This window comes from Micromys minutus (assembly GCF_963924665.1).
Source record: "Micromys minutus genome assembly, chromosome: 4".
NCBI lineage: Eukaryota > Metazoa > Chordata > Mammalia > Rodentia > Muridae > Micromys > Micromys minutus.
This window is the reverse complement of record NC_137973.1, coordinates 25,314,752-25,336,203: the sequence shown is the minus strand read 5'-3', so window position 1 is coordinate 25,336,203 and position 21,452 is coordinate 25,314,752. Positions and strand designations below refer to the sequence as shown.

The window sequence follows — 21,452 nt, the reverse complement described above, 5'->3', positions numbered from 1 at the left end:
ATGAAAATCAAGAAGCCAGCCAAAGGTTGCTATAAAACCAACCTTAGCTTATCCAGTTACCGTGCAAAACATGCCAGCAGGCAAAGGATACCACCGAGGCTATGAAAATTTGGGTGGCATGCTATAGATAGGCTGGATTTAAAAAAATAATGTAAATAAAATGTGACCAAATAGAGTATGCATTCACCATATATAAGGCAGATATTAAAGTCTTGGGTGATGCGAAATAGAGTAATATTCCACGACTGGAAAGTTCTGACCAAAGCAATACTGGAACCTGGTCCTCGGTTACAATGGTGATCACGGTGGAGAGAAGAGGCTAAGGAGATAGAACAGAGAAATAGAGCTGGAGGCATCAGTAATTCCCGCGATCAGTTGCTAGGTCTGTATGCTGAGCTACAGATGCAAGTTGAATATGGAGAGGCCATTTGTCACACGGTAGCTTTCAATTCTTGGGACAAGGTTTAAAAAAAGCAGGAAACAAACAAACAAACTTGAACCCTTTACTCGGATGATTCCAGATCCAAAAGAAATATTCACTGACTGGTCTTCCAGAGGTCCTGAGTTCAAATCCCAACAACCACATGGTGGCTCACAACCATCCGTAATGAGATCCAACACCCTCTTCTGGTGTGTCTGAATATACAGTGTACTCATATACATAAAATAAATAAATCTTTTTAAAAAGCTAAATATCTTTCTACTAATTCAGCCTATAGAGGATACTAGAGGAAAAACTCCAACACAAGGAGGGTAACTACACCCAAGAAAACTCAGGAAACTAATATTTTCACAAAAAAAAAAAAAAAAAAGAGAGAGAGAGAGAGAGAATCCCCCTGCTCTCTCTCTCTCTCTCTCACACACACACACACACACACACATCATCAACATCAAAATAACAGGAACAAACCAACCATCATTGGTCGTTAATATCTCTCAACATCAATTGACTCAATTTGCCAATAAAAACACACAGGCTAACAGAGTGAATGTGTAAACAGGATTCATCATTCTGCTGCATACAAAAAAAAAAAAACAAACAAACAAACAAAAACCACATCTCAGCAGCAAAGACAGGCACTACTTCAGAGTAAAGGGCTCAAAAATGTTTTCCATGCAAATGAACAAAACAAACAAACTGGAGTAGCCATTCTAATAGCTAACAAAATAGACTTCCAACCAAAAGTAATCAAAAGAGATGGGGAAGAACACTTCATACATGGCAAAGGAAAAAAATCCACCAAGATGACATTGCAATTCTGAGTATCTATGCCCAAAATGCAAGGGCACCTACATTCATAAAATAATGTAAGTAAAGCTTAAATTACATATCAAACTCCACACATTAATAGTGGGAGACTTCAACAACTGATTCTCACCAATGAACAGGTCATTGAAACAGAAACTACACAGAGAAGTAACAAAACAGATGTTATGAATCAAATGTACCTGATATTTACAGAATATTATACCCAAATACGAAAGAATATACTTTCTTCTCAGCACCCCATGGAACCTCCTCCGGAATTGACCATATGCTTAGTTACAAAGCAAGCCTCATCAGATACCAGAAGATTGAAATAACTCCCTTCATCTATTTAATCTGTGGATTAAAGCTAGATTTCAACAGAAACATGAAAAGCCCACACACTCGTGCAAACTGAGTGTCTACTCAATAACCACTGGGTCTGAGAAGAAATAAAGAAATCAAAGACTTTCTAGAATTCAATGAAAATGAAGGCACAACATACAGAAACTGGGACACAATGAAAACAGTGCTAAGAGGAAAGTTCATAGCACTAAGTGAAGAGATTGGAGAGATCCTGTATTAGCAACTGAACAGCACACATGAGAGCTCTAGAACAAAAAGAAGCAAACAGCCAAGAGGCAGGATATCCTGACTCAGGGCTAAAATCAACCAGGTAGAAACAAAGAGAAAGATACAAAGAATCAAAGAAACCAGCAGCTGGTTCCTTGAGAAAGTCAACAAGATAGACAAACCCTTATCCAAACTAAGGAAAGGCAGAGACAATACCTAAATTTACAAAATCAGTAACGAAAAGGCAGAGACAATACCTAAATTTACAAAATCAGAAACGAAAAGGGAGAGGAGACATAACAACAGAAACTGAGAAAATTCAAAGATCTTACTTCAAAAGCCTGTATTCCAAAAATTGGAAAAGTCTAAATGAAACGGATGATTTTCTAGATAGATACTAATTACCAAAGTAAAATCAAGATCAGGTAATTAATATAGTTCTATAACTCCTAAAGTAATAGAGGAATCATTTGGTTTTTTTCTTTTTTTTCTTTTCTTTTCTTTTTTTTTTTTTTTGCCATGAGGTGTGTTTTATTTTCATCAATCATACAAATAATTTTCTATAATATCCCAGGGCAAACCGGTGAAATTCGGCAGTCCGGTTAGTGGGGGGGGGTCCCCTTCAGAGACCCACGGGCCGGTGGCATCGGCGCGGAGTGCCCGGGTTCACAGTGAAGCTTGTGGTTCGAGTCCATCTTGCTGGTGGCTCTTCCTCCACATCACGAGGGGGTCTTGGAGATGACGGGGCGGGGTGGGGTGAGGAAATCTTCCTAGGCTTTTAGATTTCACTCCTCTTTCCCTGTTCAATGGTCTCTTTGGTTGGCAGGGTGTTCTCCTGCGTCTCGGTTTTCTTCAGCTTGGCCTTATGGAAGCTGGAGATTTCCCTTGTGTCTGGCTTGTCTGCCATTTTCTTACAACTCGTGGATTCTTGTTCCGGGCTTGTGCTCCAGGTGCTCCCACTCGTGTTGCTGCAACAAGAGCTTCTTTTCTTTTCTTTTCTTTTCTTTCTTTCTTTCTTTCTTTCTTTTTCTTTCTTTCTTTCTTTCCTTTCTTTCTTTCTTTCTTTCTTTCTTTCTTTCTTTCTTTCTTTCTTTCTTTCTTTCTTTCTTTCTTTCTTTCTTTCTTTCTTTCAACACAGGGTTAATATGTAGTAGTCATGGCTGGCTGGCCTAGAACTCACTATATAGAGCATACTCAAACTCATAGAAATCTACCTGCTTCTGCCTCTACAGTGTTGGAATTAAAGGTGTGTGCCACTAATTCCATCCACTTAGAGTGATTTAATTTACTGTCTGTTTTTATGATAAACACCATTACTACAAGCGAGTGGGGAGGAAAAAAGTTTATTTCATATTACAGTTTACAAGTCCTTCATGAAGAGAGATCAGGGCAGGAACCTAGAGGCAGGGACCTAACCAAACACCACGGAAGAATGCTGCTTACTGGTTGGCTCCCCATTGTTTGCTGAATTTGCTTTAAAAAAGAAAAAAGATTATTTATTATATTTATATGAGTACACTGTAGCTATTTTCAGAAACACCAGGACATCAGATCCCATTACAGGGGTTGGGAGCCACCATGTGGTTGCTGGAAATTGACCTCTGGAAGAGCAGTCAGTGCTCTTAACCACTGAGCCATCTCTCCAGTCCCAACCCCTGCAGCTTGCTTTTTTTTTGTTTTTTTTTTTCTTTGTGTCTCTCGAGGCTGGGCTGCCAGACCCCCGGGCCACCGAGAACTGCTCTAGCCTCTGTTCCGGAGCAGCAGCTTGCTTTTTTGTATCACCTCAGATTGCTAGCTCAGGTGTGACACTGTCCCCTCCACTCCTTTGGGCTGGTCCCTCCCATATCAGTCATTAATCAACAAAATGCTCTGCAGATTTTAATGCCAACTTCATTAAAAGCGTTTATTTTCTCAGGTAAAAGGCCTCTTCCCAAACTACCCTAGTTGTGTCAAGTTGGCAAAACACTAACCAGGACAGTCAGTTGATGATTTGGTGTTTCAGTGTGATCCTTGCTATGTATGCTGAAGCCTACGCAGACCTCAAGACTCTGTGGGGAGATGTGTTTGACCACTGTGTATTCAGATGCTGATTTCTGCACGCAGATATAAGCAGATATAGACTCTCTGGTTGCAGCTGGAGGACGCAGGCAATCACTGCTGGCCTCTATGTTATGCAATAACTGTTTTCCACCACCCCTGATTGGTTAACAAAAGAGATAATCAGCCAATTAGCAGAGCAGAAGAGAATAGGGCGGGACTTCCAATTCCAGTTGGGGTGGTCTCAGAGAGATCAGAGACCAGAGGAGTTTGAGGAGAACAAAGGTAGTGAGGCCATGTGAGGGACCAGGAGGATTAGACCTGAGGTCACGATGAGAGGGCAGCCATGGGGACACACATGGACTAGAGAGTCAGGGCAAGACCAGATGGCAAGTAACCGGCCTTTGTGTCGGTATTAGCAGCCTAGTCAAGTTACAACAGTTTATCGCCTACCCAGCTCAGGCTTGCAGTGTATTAATAAATATACTAGGTCTCTGTCTTTATCCAGGAGCTAGATTGGTGTAGAAATGCCCAGCAGTTATTTGAGAACAGGGGTGGGGAGTGGGGGTGGAGGAGCATAGAAATCCTCCCAATAATTACAGATTACGTCTGTAGCAAGAATTCTTTATTCTGTATTGCTGGGGTCTCACTGTAGGCCAGACAAGCATTCTAACACTGGTCTACATGTCCAACTCTGAACCCCCTTTTCCCCCATTTGATTTTTCAAAATAGGGTTTCTTTGTGTAGCCTTGGATGTCCATCTAGCCTGCCTCTCCTTCCTGAGTGCTGGGGTTAAACGTGAATGCTGCCACATTCCGCCTTACCTGCTTTTTCTTTTTTCTTAATGTGAGTACACTGTCACTGTCTTCAGACACCCCAGAAGAGGACATCAGATCTCATTACAGATGGTTGTGAGACACTATGTGGTTGCTAAGAATTAAACTCAGGCCCTCTGGAAAAGCAGCCAGTGTTCCTAACCACTGAGCCATCTCTCCCACTCCCGAGTGATCACTTTCTAAAAAATTATTTTAGCCAGGCATAGTGGTGCATTCCTTAATTCCAGGTCTCCGGAGGCTGAGGCAGGTGGATCTCTGAGTTTGAGGTGAGCCTGCTTTATGTAGAGTTTTAGGTAAGGCAGGTGGATTTTTCAAAGCTTTAGAAAAGCCCAGTCTAAAGAGAGAATTTGGGATAGCCAGGACTATATAGAGAAACTCTGTCTCCAAAAGAAGTATATATATATCTTGTGTTTTGCTTGCATATATGTATGTGCATCACATGCATGCTGGTACCATAATATAGAATATAGGGTTCTCTGGGACTGGAGTTACAGATGGTTGTGAGCCATTATGTGGGTACTTGGAATTGAACCCAGTTTCTCAACAAGAGGAACAAGCAGAGGGCTGGAGAGACGGCTCAGTGGTTAAGAGTGCTAACAAGTACCAGAAGACCCTGGTTCTAGTCCCAGCACCCACATGATGTTTACAACCATCTGTAACTCCAGTTCCAAGAATCCAGTTTCGTCCTCTGGCCTCTTTAGTATTAAACATGCACACAGCACCCATATATTCGTACAGGCAAATACTCATACACATTAAATCAAAACAAAAAAAGGCTCTAAACCACCGAGTCAACTCTACAACCCTCCATTTTTACTTATTTGCTTGTAGACAGGGTCTCTCCTATGAGGCCCTGGCTGCCCTTGAACTCTATGTAGACCAGGCTGGCCTCAAGCTCAGAGGCCAACCTGCCTCTGCCAACCAAGTGCTGTGTCTAAAGCATGTGCCACCGCGCTTAGTACATAGCAGTACGTTTATTTCCAAAAGTGTTATCCTAGAAAACTTTATAGTGATTGAGATCAAGTTCTATTCTGTTCTTTATTACTGAGATATGTTCATTTCCCAAGTTCTAGGCTAGCTTGGTCTTCAGTGACACCCTCTCAGAACATCAAACTCAAATCAAGACAGACAGTGGTATATCTTCAGCATGATTCCTCCCTCAGAAAACAAACACCAATATAATCTCACAACAAAAATCACATTATTTATTTACAAAGGCCAGGGTGGGTGTTGGGAGTAAGAGGGCACGGGAAAGCATGTCTGAACTGCTTGGGATGCTTTCCTACCTGGAGCAGGATGCCTTTTCTTACCTGTCTCTCAGCCAGGGGTCCTCCTAGTACCTGGACCACTAGGTGGAGAATGAGGTTAAGCTTCCTCAGAACTTCAGTTGAAGAAAGCCCAATTCCATACCAAAGGCATCTGCCTTCCCACCTCTCCTCAGATAGAACTTTCTGGCCTAGAGGGAGCTAGCAAAGAACTGAAAGGCAGGAGCTCTGGATGAGATACCTCACTATTCTTCCACTAAGGAAGCAATGGCTAGACTTACTCAGTATGCGTTCTGGTTACCCAATACCCAGAGACCCACCTTCTCAATGCTCTATTTTCCCACTAGATTGGCCCTTTTCCTAATCATCTGTTGACAAAGCTGTGAACCAGAAATCAACAAAGAACACCTCCCCAACTTGCATGTATAAACTTATACAGATTTTCTACGATGCTGAGAAACCCCATCAGGTCTTCTGGAGAGTTGGGCTCAAAGTACTGGAGCCTGAAGCCTGGGTTCATGGAAATGTGTAGGTTAGTGTGTGCGTATTTGGAAACAATAGAGCCAATCTAATTCCTCGTGGGTCACACTGTTAAGCTTTGTTGAGCTCCTTCTTCAATTCAAAGTTTGTTGTCTCTCTTCTTCTGTCAGGCCTGGCTTCTCCACCATGAAATCTATTGGTGTTTCTAGACTAATTGTCACCTTCTGCTCAGGCTGTCTCCCCAGCCCCTGCTTCCAAGAACTCTCAGCTGTTGCTCTTGAGAACCAGTCCCCACTGGTCTTGTTTGATCTTGATAATCCTGCCCAGAGTGCTGACTCACTGCTCCCTTTGGACAGAAGGAGAGGTATCTTTTTCCCTGCCTCAGCATCCCAAAGGAGCCCATGAAAAAGTGCTGGGGGAACCAGTATAGGGTAGAGAAAGAAAAACACAGTTTCACCAGCGCCTGGCCAAAGAGTGAAATTCAAACACCGGTTGGGCTGAGATGAGGACGGGAAAGAAGAGTAGGAGTAAATGTAAGGCAAGCTAAACTCTAGTGGTACCAATGGAAGACTTCCAGATAGCCAGATGGGGTCCTCCTCTCGGGCCTGCTGCCAAGGTACTTGTGGGCAAAGTGGTGTGGCCAGCTGACACTGTGCACACTAGGTAGCTCCGCCCAAGAGGACCAGGAGAGATTTCACGAGACAGGAAACAAATCAAAATCCTTGGACAGAGCTTTGGGTTGGGCACACACCTCGGAAGTCACCCTGCTGTTCACAGGGGTCAGAGAAGACAGGCTATAGAAGGTAGGGCTTGACAGAGGAGCCAGAGGCTGGCGCTGAGAGGTGGGGAAGGCAGGAGGCAGGCCAAGGGATCAGGAGAGCTGGGAGCCCAGGAGTCTCTCAATAGCTGCATTGATGTCCCCTCCTGTGGCGATCAGGGCCTGTAGGTTGGCCTCACGGTTGACAAAGCCCATGGAGTTGAGTTGTTCCAGCTGCTGTTGAAATCTCACTTCTGGCATCGGCACCTGGAGGAAGTAGGGTGTGGCAAGTGGGCGTGGACCCATCCTAGGGCTAGCCCCTCCCTCCCTTTCTGAGAATGTTTTGCTATGTAGCCCAGGCTGGTCTAGAACTGGACTTCTGAGTGCTGGATGACAGGCATGAACATCGTACCAGTCTCCTACAGGGGTAGTCTGAATTTGAGTGTTTACATAATACCAGTAGGTCCCTAGCGACCCTTGAATCCACTTGTGTGTCATCCTGCTACCCCCACCCCCACCCCTGGGCCTTGTACTTGGAGTGAGGAAAAGTGAACTGCAAATGAGGGACAGGAGCCCACTTCCCAGTTGGTAAATAAGTAACAATAAGACAGACAACATGTCTGCTAAACTTCCCAAGTCCCTGGTGGGTGTGCTTCAGCTTGTTCCTAAATACTTTCCAGATGTTAACAGATGCTTCAAAAGACCAAGATGCTGGGATCAAGATTTGGTTAGAGCACTGGTTACTCTTCTAGAGGCCCCACGTTTGCTGGAGCATCTATATGGAGGCTCACAATATCTGTAACTCTAGTTTCCAGGAATCTGATGCCTCTTCTGGTTTCTGTGGGCACTGGGTGCACTTCATACCCAGACACACATGCAGGCAAAACACTCATACATATAAAATGAAAATAAAAAATCTGAGAGGCTGGGCATGGTGCCGAACACCTTTAGTCCCAATACTTAGGAGGCAGAACTCTGACTTCAAGCCTAGCCTGGCCTACAAATTAAGTTCCAGGCTAACCAGAAAAACCTGTCTCAAGAAATAAAAAAAAATTAAAACTTCGAATGCTGGGCTGGGTATGTAGCATGCACATGTGCAAGCACAAACATATAGCCCAGAGCAATGGAACAGTCAGACAGGATATCTGCTAAACATGCCCTGACAGTCTTCACACATACTGCCACAGGAAAGGTCAAAGGAGAGTCCCAGAAAAGAAAGAACATGTGTGATTTTTTTTTTTTTTTAACTCACCAGGAATAGAATTATTAACAGAACACACGCCTGCCTTCTCTTTCCCACACACCCCTATAAATATCTCTTGGGAATGCTTTCCTGTGTGATGTTTGGGAAGCGCCAGGCTGGGCATGAGTAAGAGGTCATGATGAGCAAGAGGAGGCCGGTGCTCACTGCCCACCTCACTAGGGATAAAGGGAAGACCTCGCCTAGGGTCTCACAGCCCTCCAGTGTCAGAGCCCTTCCTGGTGCCTTACTGCTGTTTCTCGTCACAGAATTTGTTCTGGATGAGCCTTGGAGACCCACCTGGCTCAGCCTTCCTAGAAAGTGTTTGTAGAACAGTCCAGAAGTTTCCAGAGGAGTCACAGAAGCAGAGGTCAGAGATGCCAAGTCACTTCTAGGCCTACCTAAGGTCCTGGCTTCTCTTTTCAGCATCCACTAGCTTAGTAAGTGAGCAGCCAGCTAACCTGTTTGTCCTTGGCTTTCCCATCAGTCCTATACTGATGCTGGGACAGTCTCCTGAGCTCTCCTAGTCAGAGCATTTGGCATAGTGCCAAGCATGTGCTAAGTGCTGCCAGCATTCTTACCCTACTATAAAGCTACACAAACCACTTTGCTGTGGTGGCACATGCCTTTAATCCCAGTACTCAGGAGAAAGGCAGGTGGATCTCTGAGTTCGAGGCCAGCAGAAGGAGTTCCAGTACAGCCAGGGCTACAGAGAGAAACCTCTCTTGAAAAAAATGTTAAGCAACAAGAAATCTGTAGAAACCCCACGTGGGGACACTTGCCCAGAGCTACTGTCAGCCCAGGCCTAAAGCCAGGTCTGCCTCCTGTGACGCCTGTGCCACTCTCTGTACTGCAGTACTGCCCTTGCCGTTGCTCAGGATGCTACTGTCCTGTGTACCTGAGAGTTTCCACTTCCAGACAAAAGTTGGATCATCTGCTGCATGAGCTGCTGCTGGGCATTGGAACCCGTACTGGGAGGAGTTGTAGCTGGCATGCCCGGGGAAGAAGTGGGGGCCTCAGCTGCAGGTCCAGAGTTGCTGCCTGCCAAAGGTACTGAGGTCCGGGGTGTCCCAAAGGAGCCAAGGCTGGAGGCAGGAAAAGAGCAAGAGTTAGGAGATGGCAGCCCAGAACATGGTGGGAAATGGATGTGGAGGGCAAAGCTTGTAATCTAGGCACTTGGGAGGTTGAGAGAAGAGGACCATAAGCCGAGGCTACCCTGGGCTATTAAAGGGAGACTTGGTCTGAAGGAAAAAGGAAAAGAATGAAAATGTGAGATCCAGAAGGAAAAACAGAACAAAACAGAAAAGTAGCCCAAGGTACAACGGTGTGTGTGTGTGTGTGTGTGTGTGTGTGTGTGTGTATGTGTGTGTGTGTGTGTGTGTGTAAAATAGAGAAAGAAAAACATGCCCACCAACACGTCTTACCTTGGTACCAGCCCAGGGGCTTCAGTCTGCAGGGTCTGCAGTCCCTGCTGGATCTGCAGCAAGGCTTGCATGGCCCGGGGATTGGTGAGGATGGAGAGAGACTCTGGATTCTGCATCTGTTAGGAGACAAGCAGAGAAGGCAATGGGAGAAGCAGGAAAGAGCCAGTAAGCTACAGCTGGGGCCTGTCCATCACCTTAACTTCAGGTCCCCGTGTGACCTCTACTCACCTGCTGCAGAAATACAGGGAGCTGCAGGCGGAGCTGCTCCTGAAGTTGCGGATTCCCCGCAAACAGTGGCACATTCACCATCATCTGCAAGAGTGAAGTGGGCAGGGGAGGCCTGCGTCATCCGACCCTGAGAAGTGCCTGCAGTCGCACACCCTCTTCAGTAAGGAGTCTGACCAGCACTGACCACCAGAAATCTCAAAGGACTCCACAAAAGCCAGTGTGGGACAAGAAATGGGCCTGTATGCTGAGCAAGAAAACGCACCACTTCAAGTCTACAGCATGTCCCACATGCCACACTGTGCTCGAGCTCTTGCAATCTCCATCCCAGCAGGAAGGGAGCTGTGGCTGCCACCATTTGTAGAGATGGGGAGGATAAACAACTTGCTCAGCTCACATAGCAGGGAAGGAGCAGAACTTGGAGTAGGAATCTAGGCAGCCTGGCCCGTGTGCTTCAGTGCCGGTGCAGACAGCTCCCTCATGGGGACTGTTCCCCAGAAGCACTTCCTTTGGCAGTTTCATACCTGAGCAGCAAAGTCAGGGTTCTGGGCGAGTGTCTGCATCATGGTGCGCATGTAAGGGGCCGAGATGACGTTCTGCATCAGCTGGGGGTTTTCAGAAATCTGCTGGAGGAGCGCCTGCATTTCTGGGCTGTTGAACATCCCTAGAACAAAGAGGCAGAGACAAAACAGGAAGAAAGGCGTCCAAATGGAAACCAGACACTTCACTCAACCCACTTTACTTCAGGTACTGAGTGGTCAGAAAACAGAGGCCATGGTCAAATAGGCACCCAAGCACCATGACGTGGGGCCAAGTGCTCCTTGCTCTGAGGTTAGTGTGCACTGATTTATCCTGGATTTGTCCCATCAGTTTGGCTAAGGGCTAACTGGCTAGAAACCAAGTCTGAGTTATGTCCCTTTGTGCCTGCAATGAGCTCAGCGTGAGCTGGAAAGAGCAAATTGCTATGGAAAGCAATGGCTTTAAGCCTGCTTAGCAGCAGAAGTCTGCTTTGCACCCCCAGCCTCACTCAGGTACTACAAAGGTGCAGCTGAAGCCTGGACAGGAGACATGGAGCTGCTCCTGTTGGGTTCTCTCTTCTCCTGGAGGTGGTCCAGATCCCCCAACACTTAGAAATACTGTTTAAGCCACAGATCAAGAGCTAGTCCTCCCTTAGGAAATGAGGAAACTGAAACAAGTTAAGGAGGAAGGACTTTCCCAGTTAAAGTATCTTCCAGAGTGCAGGGAAATCAGGGAAACGGAGCTTGTCACACTGCCCTGTCCAGAGAGTTCCCTGGGGCTTGGCAGTGTGTAACCTGTATTTACCCTGCACATCTTTAGCTTCTGACATCACAGCTGCTGTCTCTGGATGTGTCCTGATTCCTCTGCAACCCCTCCCCCTGATCCTCGTCTCCCACTCTGACCCATTTACACTGGATGGTACCAGACCTGTTCATGGAGCTGGGAGGTATGGCCTCGTTTATTCACAGGCCATTAGTTAGGTGTCTACCAGGGATATGAGACATGAACAAATCTACCTCCTGTGAAGGGCAGGGCCATCACCCCAGCCTGCTGAGCTCTTCTGTAGCTTTAATTCCCTCTCACCTGTTTTCAATACACTGTAGCAGTGTGGACCCCATTCAGTCCTGGGGCAGAAGGGCTGCCCTGGTGTGACCCCACTAAGCTCCTTCCACCCCAGGACATACCTGACCCCAGGCTAGCCGCATTGATCCCAAAGGGGTTCGAGACTGTCGGGTGCACCTGGCTGGTCCCCGATCCTCCGGTGCCCTCCCCACCGGACCCGGGGGCCTGGGAGGTGGGGGGCGAGGGGCTCCAGGGGTTAGGGAGGGGCTCTCGATTCTCAGTCCGAAGAGGTTGGGAGGATGAGTTGTCGGAGTTCCCGGCCAGGGAAGAGAAGGGATTGTTGCCAAACTGGGAGGAGGGAAAGGTTTTGGGTTAAGGACTGTAACAAATGAGGGATGAGGGAGAGGCTCCCTCTCTGCTGGCTCCTAAGAGCCTCCCCTCCCCAGGGAAAGGAGAGAAAGGGCACATCCTTAAGTATTCTCTGTTCTCAAGGACTAGCTCCACCTTCACCCGACCCTCAGAAGGCAGCTGACTGATGCTAGCCCTCAGGAAAGCTGTCTCCTTTGTGCTGTGTGAGCTTCTGCTTTCCGCTGTAACCCACAGATGTTCACACGCATCTTTTCCTTCTGTAATGAGGTGTGTTAGCTCTTGGAGTAGTAGTTAAAGGGCATAGGCAATGTCAGACTCACCTTTTTACTGCAGCCCTGACACTAGTAGGTGTTCAGGAATGACTAGCTTTATGGGTGCAGGTTCTCAGACCTGGCTCTCATCTGACCCCGACCTGTCAGTTCCCTCTTTCCCTGCCACCTCAGCCTAATCCTAATCCCTAGAACTCTCTTTCTCACTTCCAAGGTCCCCTGAGAGGCACCTAAGCCATCCAAGCATGTCTTGATGGTACCCCAGGGCACAGCTCTGACTAAGGATTCCCCTGTCTTTTGGATGGATCCCCCAGTCTATCTCCCATACTCCCAAAGATAACTCGGGACTACCTCATCAGATGGCATGATGCCCAAAGGTAACACCAAACCTCTTTCCTTCATCCCTCTAACAACCAGGACAGAGCTCTATCCAGGGACTGTATGCCCAGGGGGCCATGTGTGCCAAGCAGTTCTGACCCTCCTTCATTTGCTCAGTTTTAGAAGCTCACTTAAGACTTGAAACAAAAGAGAGACAGCTGAGCAGCTTAGACCCTTCCACCTATCCTGTTATTCAAAGCAGGTCACAGGATCTCAGCCAGCCAATCACCTACTGAGCTGTGGATCCTTGGCTTCAACAGATGCCCATTTAGATAACCAGCTAGCTAACCTCACAAACCACGGTTTTAATCTTTACTGCCATTTCGAATCTCACATTCCTGTAGCCGGTCTAGTGCGTCCACCCTTCCAGTTCTTAGCTTGCTCAGTTCTTTCTGGTGCCCTTCAGATTAAATCTCCTTTCTAGAACCACCAGAGCTGACTACCCTGCCATTTATTGAGCACCTACTATATTCCTGGAACATGTATTCTAATATCCCTCTAATATAGCAGTTCTCAAAAATGTGGTCCTATGACCCCCTGAAAGATTAGAAAGTTTCATATCTCTATAAAATGTCAGTTTGCTCTTCCCATTTAATCTCTTAGGAAAGCTGTGTATGCAGCAGAGGACATGCATCAGAATTAATTCAGACCTGACAGGCCCACAGTCTTACAGTGTCAAACATTAACAAATACCTGCCTTCTCTTTCTCTCTCACCACACCTAGAGCTCAGCTTTATATTCTGACAGTAAATATTGGTGGATCCAACCCACAAAAACCCAAATTTCTATAGGGCTCTCTATAACTATTATACGTCTGTTTTTTTTTTTTTTTTAATAGTTTCATGTAGCCCAGGCTAGCCCTGAACTTTTAATCCTCCTGCTTCTATGTCTAGAGTAACAGTATTTCAGAAATGCAGGCTCCTTTGTCTGGAGTGTGGCGTGGGACAGTGCCACACCTGGAACCTGTCTGGTAGAGCAGTCTATCTCAAACCTCTGCTACCTGTGTCTGAGAGCTGGGATCACAAGTGGATGCTCCCAGCTCTGCTTAGCCCCTATAAGTTCTTAGAGTATAACTAGGTCCCAAGACCAAAAGTGTGAGAGGTCCAGCTATGCTGATCCTTACTGTGAGAGGGGGGAGGGATGCAGGAGATCACTTAACATCACATTGCCAGAGAATGACCAAGAGGGCATATTGGACCCAGGTCTGTGGATCACAAAAGCTTTGTTCTTTTATTTTATTTTTTTTAAATGTTCCACTGTGCTTAGAATTAGCTGGAGTACTTGTTGTCTTTCTCAACTATTTGGTTTGGTTTAGTTTTGGAGACAGACAGTATCACGTATCTCAAGGTGGCCGTGACCTTGGTCTCTGGGATTGCAGAGCACACAGCTGTGGCCAGGTTTAGTGTTACAGGAGCTCAAACCCGGGGCCTTGTGGATGTTAAGACAGGCAATCTACGAGCTGAGCTGCTTTATTAATTTGAGTCAGAATTTCATGTAGCTCAGGCTGACCTTGAACTCTAGATCCTCTTAAATACTGGGACTACAGATAGAACTCACCACACCCACATTCATAAAGCTGGTTTGTTCTCTTTAGTGTGCTGGAAGCTGTCTCTGCGCCTCACACACACTAGGCAAGTGCTCCAGGGAACAACATTCTCCACTTACAAAGCATTTTTCAAAGTGCACAATCCATGGAGCTGGAGAGAGGGTTCGGCGGTTAAGAGCAATGGTTACTCTTCCTAAGGATCTGAGTTTCTTTGTCAGCACTAATATGGTGGCTCAGAACCATCTGTAAACCCAGTGTGAGAGGATCTGACCCTTTCTTCTGGCTTCCACAGGCACTGTGTGCATATAGTGCACATATAAATATGTAGACAAAATATCTATACATATAAATAAAAATAAATAACTTTTTTTTTTTTTGATGTACATAATCATACTGACCATGGTGCCATATCCCAATAACTGGGAAACCAACTTTGGATTATTTCATGTTCTGGGATGCTCTGGGCTATATAGTGAGACCTTGTTTTAAAAATATAAAAACAAAAACAGGGCTCACTGAGCATTTACTCAGAGCAGAGGCAGGAGGCTCTCTGAGACCAACCTGGTTTGGTCCAGGTCAGCCTGGGCTACATAGTGAGATCTGTCTCAAAAACAAACAAAACAAAAGCCTGCAGAGACTAACCAACCGGCAGCCCTAAGTAGGGTCTGGAACCCTAGTATTGATAAGTCCCCCCGAGTGATTCGGATGCAGGTGAACCATAAATATATCTGAGATACAGAATTATACTGATACAGATTTTGACCCCAGGTCAGTTCCCCAGCCTTTATGCATCTGGTGCAAGAGTTTATTAAAAATGATGTTTTGTTCCCTGGACACCATCTTACCTACTTCCCTAAGGACCTCTGTGATATAATACCCTCATCAAGTTGGCTGTCCCTGGCTCTGCACTACTGGAAACGCCATCAAGCCAAGGCCCACCCGACAGGAGATTGGACAAGTAAGAAACTGAAGAAAGCACTGGGGCATGCCTAGGTTGGGAGTAGGGAATCCTGAGCCCGGCCAGCCCTCCTGTTGCTTGCCTCCTGGCCCCACCTGTTCCCGGGCAGCAGTGAACATGGGTTCCTGGATGTCCGTGTACATGCGGCGGAGGGCGTTATACCCTCCCGGGACACTTTCCAGGTTGCTGAGGGCCCGGTCCTGGTTCCGCATCATTTCTTGCATCATGGCTGGGTTACGAGCAAGCTCCATTGTCTGGTGAAGGGAAAAATATGAGATGGGCCCTGGAACCAGAGGAACACCAAGCTAGGAAAAGGGAGTCCGTACAAGGAGTGCAGGAACCACTTGGTGGTGGCAGGGAGCACAGCCAGCTAGATCCCCTCCCTCCATTGTAATCTAAGCTTGATCCTTGCCTCCCTGTGGCTCTTTTGAACAGAGGAACAGTATTCCCAGATGGCAATTACCATCTCTTAGGCTCAGGGGCCCTCAGAAGTGTCAGAGGGCATAAAAAAATAAGGGTGTGAAGAGGCACTGGGTACAATCCCCCAAGTGCCAGAAATTGTACCTGTTCCGTAATGATGATTCAATAAATACTCATTGAATGATAAATTATTGGATGATAAATGATCTCTTGATCAGAGTCCTGAGAAGCTAGGTATATTAGTCTAGTAAGGTGTCTTAAAAGACTGGAACAGATTAGTGGAGAAGAGAGAAGGCCAAGGGAGAGGAATAAAAAGCAGCTTACTAGTTTTATGACATCTTAAAGTTTAATACTAAGAACAACTAAATGACCTAGAATCGAAGTCACATTCTTCTCACAATAACCATCTCAGGTAAGTGTTCAGGTCTAACTTCTGTAAATACAAAAAGGGGTCAGTGAGAATCACAGACCTGCTGCCCCCTAACACATAGGAGTAAATCATATAAACATGTTTCTAGGCTAGGTCTCAGCAAACCACACTGTTAGTCCTGGTAAATCAAACTGGGTAGGGAAAGGATTCAACCTGGCCATCCTCTACTTCTGGGTCTTCAGCCAACCTGAACCTCAACTGTCTACAGTACTGAGGATGAGGGCTCTGTAAGAGCTCACGGCTTACTCCAAGGACCTGCTGTCAGACTCAGGTCTCCACAACCCTGATGGCAGGGCCACCTAGCCTGTCTTCTGGTAAAATGCCTTTGGTCCCATCACTTAGGAGGCAGAGGCAGGTGGATCTCTATGAGTTGAGGTCAGCCTAGTCTATAAAGAGAGTTCTAGAACAGCCAGAGCCATATAGAGACTGTTGTAGTAATAACACTGGGATTTTGGTTTCTTTAAGCAGGTAGATCTCTGGTTTCAAAGTCAACCTGGTCTACACAGTGAGTTCCAGGACAAACCAAGAAACTGTTTCAAAAAACTAAAACTATCACCATAAACAAAAAACCAGAACAACAAAAAACCAGAAATATTATATGTTTTTTTGTTTTAATCCCAGGTGAGAGGTTATGGGGCTGCTTCTTCACAGCTGCCTATGATTTACATCCTGCTCTAGCAGAGGTGTAAGGTTTTGCCAGCTGCAGATAGTTTCTGCCACTGTGTGAGTTTGGAATTTTGGGAAGTTTTCAGAGGGTATAGAGATGCTAGGACCCCAAGAGGTGGTTGTTGATCATCCAGGGGTGTTGTTTGTGGTTTATTTGTAGTTGTGGTCAAAGACACACAAGAAAGAATTCACAGATCACTCTCTCTCTTTCCTCTATCCTCCTTTCTCTCCTATTTAGAGATAGGGGGTGACATGGGTGGGGGTGGGGAGAAGAAACCACAGGTAGCAAAGATCAGCTACAAGCAAAGAACAAACAAAAAGAAAAGAAAAAAAAAATTTAGGGATCTCTATCACTTTATCCCCTCTATTCTTTTTGCTCTCCTATCTAAGTGATAGGGGGTAAAACCAGGGCGTTGGGGGAATGGAGGAGAGGTTGAAGAACCCACAAAATAGAAAAGTCCAACTACACCCTGTCTCAAAAATAAATTAAAAAAAAAAAAAAGGAAAGAAAATTATTTCCACTGGGTGTTTTTCTCCACCAGGCATGTTTAGCTAATGTGTCAAACACTGTTTGGACCTTCCTTTTGAGGTTCCTTGGCCTCTAACATTCTTTTTCTTTTTTTGGTTCATCCACTGTCTTCCTTTGGGTCTTAGCTTAGAGACACTTCCAGAAGACCTTCTCTAGGCCTCAGTAGGGTCAGGACCCTCACTATGTTCCTAGAGCACCATTAGTAGTCCAGCATTGCCTGCACATCTGTCCCACTTGCCTTAGGGCCAACAAGTTCCTGGTCCATGTCTGTTCATAACTGCATCAAGTGTTCAAAACACACTCTCTCAACTCAACGAACAAAAGAATGGTCAAACTGTAAGCTCGGAACAGTTGACGCCAGAGTCCTCCCACCTCCAACCTTCTCTCAGACCCACCTGCCTCATGAGCTCCGGGTTGTTGAGCATGTGGCTGATCTCAGGGTTCCTCTCCATCAGCTGTTGCATCTGGGGGTTGGCCATGATCATGTGACGCATCAGGTCAGGGTTTGACATCATATCCTGGACCAAGGGGTTCTCCATGATCTGCGACAGCATCTCAGGGTTGGACATGAGCTGTCTCTGCATCTGTTGCTGTAGTTCCATAAAGTTGGCGGAGCCCAGGCCCAGACTGCCCAGGCCCAGGATGCCTCCGAAGCCAGCTGTGGGAAAGAATAGGGTCAGCGTCTATCTCTTAAGCCCTTCCAAGATCCAGCAGTCTCCAGGATTGGGTGGAGGGGGCATCATTCGGACTGAGCGACAGAGTCCACGTGCCAGGCTCCATATTAAGAGGCGCTCTCGGAGTGAGACCGTGGGGACGGATAAAGAGATAAGACAGATCCTATTTAATATTTACTGCAACACTCACATGTCCCTCTTGCAGTCACTCCCACAACTCTAGAAAAGAGAGCTCTATAATGGCAGGGCCCAAGCTAAGCATTGCATTAAACAGAGAGAAACAGACCCACTGCCAGCCTTTCTTTTCTCCCCTCTTTACCCAGGCCTCCCCACTCCCACCCCATCTCTCTTTTTGCTCCTGAACTCGATTCCATCTCTGAAATCCTGGAAACCATCATAAACTGACCACCCATTCCCCACTCCAGTTTGGCTTAAGCTCCAACATCTGGAAGAGTGACCACACTCACAGGACTAGGGACCAGGGGACATTTTTTCTTCATCATCATAGCACCCCGTTCCCCTGGCCAATACATAATTATGCTCCCCTCCTTAAAGCCTTACAAAGAATCGATGTAGCACTTGAGGGCCCCTCTGCAGCCACTGGAGAGGGCCCCCCTCCACTGCCAGCATCTGAAGCAGTATTGCCAGAGCTGCAGGGCTGGATGGGGGCGGCCGGTGAGGCAGGTGTGGTGGAGGGTGCAGAGGCAGAGTCAGGAGTGGATGGGGGGGAAGCAGTAGCAGTCACTGGATCTTGAGTCCTGAGGACAAAGAGTAGAGAAACCTTGGAGTGAGCGCAATTGACAAGGTGGCCTTGGACTGCCAGCTCAAGCCACGTCCTGAGCAGCCTTGTCCCACCCTTAGCCCAGGCTAGCAGGATGCAGGGGAGGAGGACATCCTAGGGAGAGGGATGGTGTCAGTATCAACAGTCTGTAATCTGGGAGTATTCAGTCAGGCTCTCCCAGAGGTAAAACCTTCTCCATCTGTCCAGGCCTGGCCAACAGCATCTGTGCAGTTGAACAGCTGAGAAAGGGTCTGAAGAGAAGTCCCAACAGGAGCAAGGTCAGCTCCTTTCCTGAACTTACTTCTGAGGGGTTTTGATGACTAGATGAACTGTGAGCCCATCCTTGATCCCGTGCTGGTTCAGTGTGTCTCCATCCTTGAGGATCTTGCCTGCGAAGATCAGGACCAGCTGATCCTGCTGAGCCTTAAACCTCCGAGAGATTTCCTCCTTGAACTGTGGTCAAGAGCCAGAGGTCACGGTGGATGGAGGCTGACTGCTCTCCACTTCCAGGACTCCACCCTCAAATATGCCCCTCTAGCTACGAGAATCGGCAGTGACAAGGATCCGATTTTTTTCTGACTAGTTCCATGAAACAGTCTCCCAACCCTAGAAAGCTCCCAATGCTACCTACTATAGTTGCTTCTGTCCACCACCCTGTGAGGGTAATCCTCGCAGAGGGATGGCCAGCCCTCCCCGTCCTAACTCCTTCAGCTAGAACTCAGCTGTCTCTCTCCAGCCTTCTCTTTGCTCTTTATTCCCAGCTTCCTCATAACTATAACAAATCACCTAGGGCATTACTGAGATCTATTGAGAAATCTAGTGTGTTAGTTACCGTCTCTATTTTATTTATTTAGAGAGAGGGTCTCTGTATGTTGCTCTTGCTGTCCTGGAACTCTCTATGTGGACCTCGAATTCACAGAGACCCACCTGCTTCCGCCTCCCGAGGGCTGGGATTTTAAAGATAAGGATCAGAGAGGAAATACTGCATCTAGGGAATATAGGAACTCAGGTCTAGACATCAATGTCTTCATCAGACACATTCTCAATAAGAGCTGTTTTATAATTCAGCTTTTCCCCGGGAGACTGGAAATTCTTGCATGAGAGAGCACCAGTGGTACCGAAGGCTACACTGGGGCGAGCTAATTTTTCTAAATTCGATCAGCTCCTCCAAAACACAACACAACACACACACTAACTATAAACAGTGCACTTGTTAAGCAAAAGATCCCTCTCTTCCAACCAGATGGCCTATCTTAAGCCCCGCCTATGTGCAATTCTGGAGCAGCTTCCAGCAGTGGGGAACACAGACAGGCAATAGTCCATCACTCGTTCTACATTATTTTGTTGAGCACCTACTGCGCTCAGTAAATCCTGTAGAGCAGAAAACTGAACTACACAACCGTTTCGATTTGCGACAAGGAGGATCTGTGGAGAGAAGAGAGAGAGCACCACCACCACGCGACACTCCCGGGGGAGCAGAGCCGCAGCTCGCTCGGGCCGCACTGTGCCTCAGCGCCTGGAACCTTCACCAGTAACCCTGGCGCACACTCCCCTCAAGCCTAGTCTCCTGGAGCCCGAAAGCAAGGTGTCCCTTCTTCAAGCTCCCCCACCACGCCCCCAGCCCTGGTAGCGTGGCCAAATCGGCCCCTACCCGCGCCACGCTCCCCGGTCTGGCCCGGGCAGGGCGCCCCCTATCCGCCTCTCCCGCCTGGATGCCCCAGGGTTCCGCCCCGGCCGGGGGCCTGTCCCCGGCGCCAGGCCGTCCCCGAGGTCTCCCTCTCTGCGCTGACCCCTCAGTGCGCTGCTCCCGCCCTCCCCTCTCTCGCGCCAGCCGTACTACCTCCTTGACCGAGGCTTGATCGCAGATCACGATCTCCTCCTTGTCCTTGGGGGTCTTGACGGTGACCCGAATCTGGGGCCTCGTCTCAGCCCCACTCGGCTCCGCCATGCCGCCGCCCGGCCGCCCGCCAGCCCGCCCGGCTCCTCCTCCTCCTCCTCCTGGCCCGCCCGGCCCGGCTCGGCTCCGGAGCCTCAACTCCCCTTCCCGCCCCTCCCCAAGGCTCCACCGCCCCCTCCGGACAGCCGCAGCCACAGCGCCCCGGGCGGCCTGGGGGGGCACTGCAGCTGGGGCGGCCCAGGCCCGAGCGGGGTGAGCAGCTGGCCCGGGCCGGGACAGCGCGGCCCTCGCGGAGGCGGGAGATTCAGGGCCGCCCGCGGTTCCCTTCCCTTCGGACAAAGGACTCTCGGTGTCGCCGTCTCATCTCCGTTCCCTGGGGTAACTTGGTTTACTTGAGAGGCAGAATCGCCCAGGCCTGGGTTTGTTCCTAACTCTAAGACGTCCTTAAGAACTCTGCAGATTCGAACAGTGGCGGCCTCTCGGGAACCGCCCCGAGGGGGCCATTAAGGACGGTTTCAGAGACCTGGAGTTTGCCTACGTGGCTTCTCTGACCCTTGGGTGTCAAGAGCCCAGGATCCCACTGAATTGTGACTAACGTACAATATGGCCAAGGATGTGCCTAACAGATACAGAGATTTATTATTAGATTGCGATTGACCAGTGGGCACGGAAGCGCCCTTCGCGTGGAAGAGGTTAAAAGTCCTCCCAACATTGCCACTGTCCTTGCGCTCCCGCTCTTTTCCCCCCCACAGCCACATGGTCTGACTGGAAAGCCGAACTATAGTTCCCAGAATTCCTTGAGCGGTCACAAGAAACTACGATTCCCAGAAGCTTCCCGAGCGGGGGCGGGACTTGGGTTAGAGCCTCCATA

The 21,452-nt window shown here is 47.8% G+C and overlaps 2 protein-coding genes across 2 annotated transcripts; both read right to left on the bottom strand.

The window, feature by feature from the left end:
- Positions 1 to 2,597: 2,597 nt before the first annotated feature.
- On the bottom strand, positions 2,598 to 2,726 carry LOC308420292 (thymosin beta-10-like; the record flags this gene model as incomplete). The annotated part of the gene is made up of 1 exon (XM_080916247.1): positions 2,598 to 2,726. One exon carries the CDS (start codon positions 2,724 to 2,726, stop codon positions 2,598 to 2,600), a length of 129 nt encoding a protein of 42 aa, XP_080772373.1.
- A 3,151-nt stretch (positions 2,727 to 5,877) lies between these two features.
- Positions 5,878 to 20,718, bottom strand: UBQLN4 (ubiquilin 4). The gene is made up of 11 exons (XM_080916281.1): positions 20,525 to 20,718; positions 18,986 to 19,137; positions 18,465 to 18,661; positions 17,625 to 17,887; positions 15,280 to 15,438; positions 11,787 to 12,012; positions 10,608 to 10,747; positions 10,087 to 10,170; positions 9,859 to 9,974; positions 9,333 to 9,519; positions 5,878 to 7,461 (listed from the first exon to the last, which is right to left on the bottom strand). Exons 1-11 carry the CDS (start codon positions 20,630 to 20,632, stop codon positions 7,309 to 7,311), a joined length of 1,785 nt encoding a protein of 594 aa, XP_080772407.1. The 5' UTR covers positions 20,633 to 20,718; the 3' UTR covers positions 5,878 to 7,308.
- Positions 20,719 to 21,452: the final 734 nt, after the last annotated feature.